Here is a 10,888-nt window from a genome sequence, read left to right on the forward strand (position 1 = left end):
CTTCAGGCAGCTTCTGCTTTCATCCCTGACCCAATCCTCCCTGGAGGCAAGGGAAAGGGGTGCCAAGCCTGGCTTCCTATTGCAGGGAGGGTAAACACAGCGAGACCAGAGATTAACCACCTCAGCAGTATGTACCTTGATACGTTTTCTAAAGATCTGTCACCAGTAACTAAGGGTGCCCAGGCTTCCAGGTCCCATCCATGGCCCTGGCAGCAGGGGTGGTAAGCAACTTCTTCACAATCCATCTCTGTATACAGGAGCATGTGATTTAGAGTCACATAAATCCATGAAGAGAAGGCAGTGATACCTCACTACCAAGGTTGTCTTGAGGATTAAATCTGGCCACTGACATACAGAATGTTCCATTTGGGTTTGGCTATGCAATCTGCCCCATAAGCATTAGCTCTATTTCCTCTCTAGAGCAAGAAATGTATGAGGCACCTCATCTGCCTCTTCAGCCAGGGCCCCCTTAGGCAGATGGCAGGTCACAATCACCCTGGTATCATTTTCTAAAGTATCATCTGAAATTCCCTTTTTGGTGGAAATAGGACATCTGTATCAAACGCCATTCCAGTTATTAGGCCATAGTAGTACAGGCCTCGGAAAATGGATATGCTCAATTGGCACAAATGTGTATGCCAGTGTCTGTTTCCCCTTTATCCCACCAACATCAGGTATTGCCGGCTTTGTCTTTATTGCCAAGCTGACTTAATTTTCCCCAGACCTGCCCTGTTGGAAGTGTCATCTCCCATGCTCCTTTAAGCACTAGATTCTTCCCCTGGGGGTTTCCTGGTGTAGCAAATAAAAATAAAGCACACCAAATCAAATTTCATGTCCAGATCAACAGTCACATTGCATGTGACATACTTAGACTAAAAATTATTCTTTAGTTCTCTGGAATTCAAGTATAACTGGCTATCCTGATTTTATCTGGCAACCGTCCATAGGGAGAGTTCTGTAAAGGAGAACCAAGGTGCTCTGGTGAACAGCCCCAGCTGAGCCCCCAGGCAACAACCAGCACCAATCATCCACGTAAGTGAGCCCTCTTGGATGGCACTGCCCCACAGTGGAGCCTCCAGATGACTGTAGCCCCAAATGACAGAAACCACTTGGAGCAGAAAAACACCCAGCTGAGCACACTCAACACACTGACTCCTGAGACAATAAATGACTATTGTTTGGGGGATTTTGTGAAGCAGAAATGGATATCCGAAACATGTGTTTTGGGTGTACTTTTCCTCTTCCCCTGTGGTCTGTAATCGTTGGATAGGATAGAGATTTGCTGATCATTGAAGGTTTGGCAGGACTTTATGTTAGTTTTTGGCTACAGTCTACAGATGGGTTTATGCATGGGTATCAATTTCTGAACACCTCTTCAATTCCTTCCTCAGCAGATTTCCAGAGGAGATTTTCATGACATATGCATTTTCACCTGGTCTTGGAATTTTGAACCGAATTCCAATCCCCCTTCATAAGATGAGTTTCCACTGCAATCTCCCGTGTTAAGGGACTGAGAGGCTGTTGCTACAATTGGCTCCATGAACCACATGGAATGGCATATCTTCAGAACATTGCGTGGTAAGTATGCAATCAGAACAAGGGCTGTTTATTCACTTAGAAATGTGGTTCTCGAGGATTGTTTCCTGGTACACTCTCCTGCCACAGGGATAACCTTTGGCAAGGAACCTACTTTCTTTAAGCACGTATAGACAGGGCTCCTTCACCAGAGAGCAGGTAGCTCTGCATTGATTGCACTCTTTGGCCTTTGTGACTATCTCATGCAGCACTGCTATGTGGCCAAGTCAGTATAATTCAGGGGTTCATTAAAAGGAAGCCCAACTGCCTGCATATCTAAGCCACTTTCTGCAATATTACCTTTATAAAAGCAATAGAGTCAGTATATTGGTTTTTTTCATTCTTTTGTCATAGTTCTTAGTTGGTTCAGAGCTCAGATGGGGAGAAGAGGTGTGCTTTGGGAGACCCTTAAAGACAAAAGAATTTTTTTGATCTTTTTTTAAGTTTTTATTCTAATTCCACTACAGTTAACATTCAGTGTTATATTAGTTTCGCATGTACAATGTAGTGATTCAACAATTCCATATGTCACTCACTGATCATCACTGACCAGTGTGCTCCTTAATCCCCATCACCTATCTCCCCCCTCCCCCCTCCCCCCACTTCCCTTCTGGTACTCATCAGTTTGTTCTCTATAGTTAAGAGTCTGTTTCTTGGTTAAGACAAAAGCATTTTGAAACAGACCATAGGTATAGCTGAGGAGCCAGCAAGACACAGAAAACAGGAGAATACCTGTGGTTCTATTACCCACCCCTGAAAGCAGAGAAAACCTGTGCTCTATAGACAGCTTGCTACAAGAATTTTGAAGGGAGAGGGGCTGAGATGTGTGTTTCCCACCCCAAAGTCACAAATGAGGTAAGTGATTCCCACAATAGAGAAGAAGTGGATTATAAAAGAAGGTAGAATTGCTTTGATCACGGATGTCCTTCCACACGGAAGAAAATACCAGGAATGGAGGATAAGAATTTCCCCAACAGAAACTGTCGTATGGTTCAGAAAATAGGTTTCTGCCTACTGGATGATTGTATTATTCTAGGACTGCCACCCTGAAGCACTTCTGAATGTTTCTTTAAATGACATTCTTCTGTGTTCCCAGATCATTCAATCATGTGATTATAAAACAATCTCTTCGTTTTCTGCCAAGAAACTGCTTAGCATGGCCTTGATTTCACATGCTCACCCTCTGAGGCCTAGCTCATCTCCAAGAACCCTAGGACACCTCCCTAGGTCTCCGTGTACTGATAATGCCCCCCTCCTGTTCCAGTGTAAACAAAATTCCTGAAGATACAAACATTCTTTGTTCCATCAATCCGGGAAGATTTCCACCAATTGCCCAGGTCCCAGGCTAGTCTTTGATTACTATGCTTTCTCACATGGTGGCGTGAAAGCTATGATGTTTTCCTTTCAAGCGAAATGTCCAAAATGTCCCAGGGACCAAGGGAGGGGGTGGCAGGAGAGTGGTAAGGAAGACTGTGAATGCATTTCTGCTGTAAAGGACCTTGCCATGGAAACCCAAGGTCAATGTAGCGACCCTGAGGACTTTTCAGTAGATCCGGTCCCACCTTCAGGTGTTTGGGACTCAGCTGAGGGCCTGGGTCCTGCAGTGGGGGCTGAACTGCCCTGGGGTGTGGGGAGACAACGGGATCCAGATCCAAGTCGCCTCTTTCCTGCTTTAGGGCTCAGTGCCCCGGCCGTCTTGTAGGTAAAGCCACTGGGGTCCCCCATTGATCTCAGTGAGTGTGGGTCCTGCCCCAGGGGTGCCCTGGAGTTGCTTTCCTTCCAAAGGCAGGGGCACTAGAGGTATTACAACCATCGGCCCTCTATAGACACATCTGCTCCAGATCCAAGGGCAGCAGTCTTCAGGAGACCCCAACACTTCCCATCTCTGGTGGGATCTGACACCTGGCTCAAGTGAGTTCATAGATCTGAACAAAAGCATTATGTGGAATAGCTCCTGTGAGGTTCACAAGCTAGTCCAAAAGTAGAGATGCTACTTTGATCTTATCACAGGAGGAAAGGTTTAGCAGGTGGAATTTCTTTCCGTCAGCAGCTTCAGGCTATGGAGTAGCCCTGAGGCCCATCATAGAAATGCCCTATTTGTGCAAAAGCAATGAATTCTACAGCCTGAGGAAAGAAACTGTTTAATATAAATTTGCAATCAGTTTACATATATTTTGCTGAATGTACAAATAATAATCAGTGATTCCCATGTATCTCTCAGATAGGTCTTGAAATAAACATTTGGATAGATTGTTTTTCTAGCAATTTGTATTGTAACAAATGGATTCTTCCCTACTCACCACGTTTTTATCCATTGTATAATGAAACATTTTAAATGCCAGAGTTCCCACCCAAGTGTTAGTTAAAAATGTCACTGGCAAGAATTTAGCATTTTCAAAAATAATAATTACTAAAATAATAATAATAATAATAATAATAATAATAATACTCTAGAGTTTGCCCTATTATATTGATACTCAGCCATGATATTCTAAAATATCATGATTCTTTTCCAAGAAATAATATTTTTTAGTTCTGTACTTCAGAAGAACATGTGCTCTGACTTTCACTAAATATTTCTGTATACCCCATTGCAAATGGCGATTTCTATTTTGGTCATATGTTGTGCAGACCAATTTGGTAAGATATGGTGTGGACGTGCTAATATGACAAGAGTGTATTAATGGGAATCCTGGTTAATTTCACTGCATTAGAGACTTGGAAAAATTCAAATATATTCCAAATGCCTTATTGGCATATGACTGACACACGGTGCACTGCACGCATTTGAAGTATATGCTTTAATACGGTTTGACATATGTATACATCGTGAAACCCATACTGCAGTTGAGATAATAAACATCTCCATAACCCCCAAAAATCTCCCCACGCCCTTTTGTAAACTCCTCATCCATTCTCCTCTAGCTTCCAACTCCCTCCCCTGAACCTCTCCCCGTTTTCAGGCAACCACTGAACTTCCGTCACCATTAATTTCTTTTTTTATAACTTCATGTCAGTAAAATTGTACAGAATGTACTCTTGTTTTCCAGCTTCTTTCATTCAGCCTATTTGTAGAGCTATCCATGTGTTGCATGCATGGAAAGTTCCTTTTTATTGCTGAATAATATTCCATTACTTGTATATGTCACAATTCATTTCAGCCATTCACCTGGTGATAGACAGGTGGGTTGTTTTCAACTTGAAGCTCTTTTCAATAAAACTGGTATTAATATTTGTGTACAAATCTTCACATTGGATACATGCTTTCTTTCTGTAAGGTAAATACTTAGGGGCTCAATGGCTACCTACCCCCATCTCTGCATCAGGTCCAAGCCCTTTTCCTGGGGAGATGGTTATCATACTTTATTCCATAACTCTCACGTGAATCCACTTCCAACCGGCTATGAAGATGAATAAACAGAACTTGGACCACCACCCAGTGGGGACCACAGGACTGGTTTGGACCATGACTCTGCACACAGACCAGAAAAGTATATGGGACCTTAAGCTCACCTTCCTTACTTTGATGACCAGTATACTGATCCTCCATCCTTTTGCTTATGGCAGGAGATGGCTTAAATACATAACTTAGATTGGTCCATGAAAAAAAAAAAGTAGATGTTAAGATGAACAATGTAAGAAACTCCCTGACTAGTTCCAAACCGGTTGTTTCATTTTTCATTCCTACCAGCAGTGTATGAAGGTTCCATCCTCCACAATGCTTAGTGCAGTCAGTATTTTTAATGTTGGCCATTCTCATGGGGGTTGTAGTGATAGTTAATTGTAGTTTTAATTTACATCTCCGTATTAACTAACTAATGATGTTGATCATCTTTTCATGTGCCTATTCGCTATTTGTATAATTTCTTGGATGAAGTGTTTGTTCAAATTGATTGCTCATTTATTTCGTGGAGCATCTGTTACTGACTTTTAAGGGACTTCTCATATTTTGGATATGGGTCCTTTATCAGATAAATGATTTGTAAATATTTTTCTCCCAGTCAGTGGCTTGTCTCTTCATTCTCTCAACAGTGTCTTTGGAAGAGTAGAAGGTTTTTTGTTTGTTTGTTTGTTTGTTTGTTTGTTTGTTTGTTTTTTCTTCATGTTGAGGCAGCCTAGTTTATCAGTTTGTTCATTTATGGATTGTGGTGTTGATGTGGCATTTAATAAAGCCTCACCTAAGCCAAGGTTGCAGGGATTTTCTCCCAGGTTTTCCTCTTCTGTGTTTTCTTCCATGTTTTTATAGCTTCAGGTCCTATACTGAGATCTATGATCCATTTTCAGTAGACTTTGTATATATGACGCAATTACACGGATCACAGTTTCTATTTGTTTTTGTATAGTCTAGGTCTTTTTGCCATGTGTACATGAATTTTAGATTCAGCTCTTAATTTCCAAATAATAATAATAATAATAATAATAATAATAATAATAAAGCCCTCTAGGATTTTGATTTGGATTGTATCGAATCTATAGATGAGTGTGGTGATTTTTCATCCTAACAATTTTCCCGTTAACAATTCTGAGCTTTCCAACCCAAGGATATGGAAAAATGTCCCAGAGACAATCTTTAGGTCATCTACAGAAAACTTAGTCACTAAAAGAAAATCGTTATGGTACTTTCCCACTTGATAAGTGTGATTAGAATTGAATTTGTTGAATTGTGGATGTTTTCTTCCTTACTCCTCTGTAAATCCACTTCAGTGAATTCCTGGGAACCTGGATATTGAAAATGAGAGTAGGGCATAGCATGCATGTATTTGGGTCTGTATGCACATTTGTAAGTATGTTTGTTTGCATGTATGTATGTGTACGTCAGTGAAACTCTAGGAGTATTTATTTTGAGAAATAGGTGGGGTTAATCACTGCACATCACAGCTGTGCTATACAGATCCTAGTACACTATTAGGAATGAAAACAAAATGGTGGTGGCTTACTGTTTTTCCAGCATTCCTGGGCAGGCATGGCTGCCATGGTGACTGTGCCTACTGTGGGATTTGGTGCTGACTGAGCTCCCATTCAGGACTCTTGCCTAAATCAGTGGCGACCATGATAGTGGTGAAGTATTGCTTTTCTCATTCTGTCAGTCTTTCTAGATTTGTTAGTTGGCATTTGACTGTATGGTAGACTTTCCCTTCTCCTCTAAGGCTTATTTAGTTATGGGTTTATTCAAGTATTTGTTTATGTCAGTATGACCTATAGATTCCTATCTGTCCTAAGGAAATAGAGTAACAGATGCTAACATATAAACATATGGGTTTATTCAAGTATTTGTTTATATCAGTATGACCTATATTCCTACCTGTCCTAAGGAAATAGAGTAACAGATGCTAACATATAAACATATGGGTTTATTCAAGTATTTGTTTATGTCAGTATGACCTATAGATTCCTATCTGTCCTAAGGAAATAGAGTAACAGATGCTAACATCTGTCCTAAAGTGTTAGCATCTGTTACTCTATTTCTTTTGATGCTCTGTTACTCTATTTCTTTTGATGCTCGAATTGGGCAGTGTTTAGCTCTTCAAGTTGGCCTTTGTGTCCACGAAACCTCCCTAGACTTCTCCTAATATGTACTTTGCTCTCTGAGCCTGCCTATTTCTCCATGTGTAGAAAGGAAGTAATGATGTCACCTCAGAGGATTACTTTGAGTATTTGAAGCAATAAAGTCTGAAAAATAACAACCTGCAACGTGTGGCATCTAGAGAGCCCTCAACAAATATTATTAGTTGCCCCGTCCAGCTTTGGCTCCTCCATTCTGTCAATGTGATGCCTCTGATATTAACATTATAGCATGACTTAATAGAGAGAATACTTAGACGTGGAGCGGCAAGCAGGGATGAGCCCACACTTCCGTGATGTGAGAGCTTCAGTGTCACTGCTGTGTGCAGGAGGGGGCTGTGGAATGGAGCTGGGGAAGAGGCACAGCATCACTGCACAGCTTCCAGTGACCTGAGTGGGGACAGGCAAGCACATCTTCACCCCTTTCCCCTGCCTTTCATGTGCTCCCCCTTCCTCTCACTTTCCTCTCTATTACATGTGCTGTCTGATACCCTGCCTCTCCTTTCTAGTGGAACGGCAGAGAAGGGTGTGGACTCTGAGCCCCTGAAACAGGAGGTGATAGAGAAGAACCAAGTGTGATGCCCAGTGTATTAGACAAGTTGCTGGAGCAAGAGCAAAGAGATTAGGGTCCCATCACTGGGGTTTTCTTTGAAAGTCATGACCCTTCCACCAGCTTCATCTATGCAACAGGATAACACTACCCAATGCTCCAACCACTCAGGCATATTGTGGACTTTAAGCGTGATCCCCTGCGGGAAAGGAATCTGTGGTCACAGGTGGGAGGGAAAAACCGGTGCCCTTTTGAGTAATGATATTAACAGACACTCCCCAGTTATCACGGAACTCTGCATGGTAGCCATCACATTAATGCTATGCAAATGTCAGCTGTTTAGGTCATGATTTCTCCAAGTGTGGTTCTCAGACCACTACATTAATCACCGGAGCGTGTTAAATTTCCAGATTCCTGGGCCCATCCTAAGTCAGCTCAATCAAAAACAGGGAGGCGGAATGGGGAGCATCTACATTTTGAGTGATATCCACTGTTGTTTCTGGTGCCCATCCAAGTTTGAAATGTACTGCTGTGGATTTGCAACAAACACTCAGAGCAGTAGCCGCTGCTCGGGAAACATGGCGGAGCAAGAGCAAAGAAAAAAGATCCCTTTGGTTCCAGAAAATCTCCTGAAAAAGAGGAAGGCTTATCAGGCCCTTAAAGCCACTCAAGCAAAGCAGGTGCTTTTGGACAAGAAGGAGCAGAATAAAGGAAAAAAGCTCAAGTTTAAGCGACTGGAGTGGTTCCTACATGATTCCTGGCGGCAGCAGCGTGACAGGGTGCGCCTCAGACGCCTGGAAGTGAAACCTCATGGCTTAGAAGTGCCAGATAAACATTCCTTGGCCTTCGTTGTACGCATCCAAAGGATTAATGGGGTGAGTTCACTGATACAGAGGACCATTGCAAGGCTGCGCCTGAAGAAGATCTTCAGTGGTGTCTTTTTCAGAGTAACCCCCCAGACCATGAAGACACTGCGGATAGTGGAACCTTATGTGACCTGGGGATTTCCAAATCTGAAGTCTGTCCGGGAGCTCATCTTGAAACGTGGACAAGCCAAGGTCAAGAATAAAACCATCCCTTTGACGGACAACACAGTGATTGAGGAGCATCTGGGGAAGTATGGTGTTATTTGCTTGGAAGACCTCATTCATGAAATTGCCTTTCCGGGGAAGAATTTCCAGGCCATCTCTGCGTTCTTACGTCCTTTCCACCTCTCAATGGCCCGACATGCTACCAAGAACAGAGTGGGCTTCCTCAAGGAGGTGGGCTTACCTGGCTATCGAGGTGAACGCATCAATCAGCTCATTCGGCAGCTGAATTAAACCCAGAATATCTGGAAGCACAGTGCATTGGTGGCATGTGTTTTGTCTTCTGGAATTGTTACCAGTATCTTCAAAGAAGATTATTTTCTGCTATATCTTCAGAAACTAGAGGGAGGGTCAAGGAAAAGATGATGATGCTCCTGGCAGGCACTTCTGACCACAGCAGTTTCAAGGAAAAATTCCAGTGTATTTTCCACATTGCCTGCCACTGCCACCTCTCAAATCAGCAGAGGACTCATGCCATAGAAGGAGTCCTGCTGCGTCACATCTTCTGTCCTGAGGTTTAATGGTGAACGAATACCCAAACGTGAATGGAAGACGGCAGTGGACCAAGCTCAGGGACATACTTGAACCTGGGGGTTCTGGAGCCTTGTTTTGGACAGACCTTGAAATAGTTACAAAGAAGAGCACAAAAACAGTGCTCAGCTGTCTCTGCTGTGAGTCTGTGTTCTAACTTTTTGGTGACAGCTTTGCGAGTTCTCACACTTAGCTGGCTCCTGAAGTGTATTTGGTGGCATCCTTCACCTAGCCTGCCATTGGTTTGGTCCATTGCTTTAGCTCAGGATCTTAACCTGTTCTTAAGTCTATGAGAAGGGAATAGCACTTTTCCCAGAAAACCTATACACTCAGATTTTTACTTGGAAGTTTTGTATGTTCATAGACTCTTCTTAGGGATCCATGCACCTATGTAAGGAAGTCCTGCAATACCTGTATTGGTCACCTGGGCCCTGACATTGTTAGTCTTCTCTGGTCTCATGGCCTGTGGAAGACCAAAGCTTACCAAGATAGCTTTTCCCCTTGAATCCAATTGGGTGTTTCCTAGGAACACAGTGGTAGGGCAGCCCGGGTGGCTCAGTGGTTTAGCACCGCCTTCAGCCCAGGGCGTGATCCTGGAGACCCAGGATCAAGTCCCACATCGGGCTCCCTGCAGGGAGCCTGCTTCTCCCTCTGCCTGTGTCTCTGCCTCTCTCTCTCATGAATAAATAAAATCTTTAAAAAAAAAAGTGGTAGGGATGCCTGGATGGCTCAGCAATTGAGCTCTGCTTTCAGCTCTGGGTGTGATCCTGGAGTTCGGGGATCAAGTCTCACATCAGGCTGAGGGGAGCCTGCTTCTTCCTCTACCTGTGTCTCTGCCTCTCTCTGTCTCTCATGAATTAAAAAAAAAAATCTTAAAAAAAACACTCATTAAAAAATTAGAATTCTTAAATGTTTGACTTCCTTGTCAATTTCTCCTGCCATTCAGTTCTAAATATCTGTGTCTTCTCCAGTGTGTCCCATAGGTATCAATTTCTTCTTGTAAGTAATATACATTCAGTGATATATATATATATATATATAGCACTGAACAAGAAACGGGGGACTCAGCACAGAGGACCAGATAGGAAAGGTCCCTGGAGCTTTCATTCCAGTTTGGGAACACTGGCAATAAGCAGATAAATCAATAAGTGGAGAAATTCCATAAGGGGATTTGTGCTTTAAGAAAAATGAACACATGAATACAGTAGAAAATGTCTGGTCAGGGACAACTATAAATGGTGTTTTCAGTGAAGCTCTTTCTCACGAAGTGCCTTTGAACTGAGTCCTGAACAACAAGAAAAAGCCAGGCCCAGGCAGGCCTTTTTGTGTATACATAAGCATTGTGTGTGAGTACCCATTGTTCCAGAAGCAGACAAAAATCGCAGGGGGCTGGAGCTTGGCAGACAAAGTACAGATGGTAGGAGATCAAGTCGAATGGGAAGACAGGGGCCAACCCAGTGACTATAAGGAGAAGTAAGGTATTCACACTTACACAGTTAGTAAGTGGCAAAACTTGGTTTTAGAACTAGTCTACTATCAGAGCCCACATTCCTAACCAGTACATTTAGCAAGAAGAAAAAGA

General features: G+C 42.8%; 1 protein-coding gene across 1 annotated transcript; it reads left to right on the top strand.

Annotated features, from left to right (window-relative positions):
• Nucleotides 1-8,247: 8,247 nt before the first annotated feature.
• On the top strand, nt 8,248-9,440 carry LOC140596243 (large ribosomal subunit protein uL30). The gene has a single exon (XM_072744550.1). The coding sequence runs from the start codon at nt 8,266-8,268 to the stop codon at nt 9,007-9,009; it is 744 nt and encodes a 247-aa protein (XP_072600651.1). The 5' UTR covers nt 8,248-8,265; the 3' UTR covers nt 9,010-9,440.
• The last annotated feature ends 1,448 nt before the right edge of the window (nt 9,441-10,888 follow it).

This window comes from Vulpes vulpes, chromosome X (genome assembly GCF_048418805.1).
Source record: "Vulpes vulpes isolate BD-2025 chromosome X, VulVul3, whole genome shotgun sequence".
NCBI lineage: Eukaryota > Metazoa > Chordata > Mammalia > Carnivora > Canidae > Vulpes > Vulpes vulpes.

Excerpts from the sequence above, each read along its gene's own strand:
- LOC140596243 (XM_072744550.1), top strand. The coding sequence starts at position 8,266 with ATGGCGGAGCAAGAGCAAAGAAAAAAGATCCCTTTGGTTCCAGAAAAT.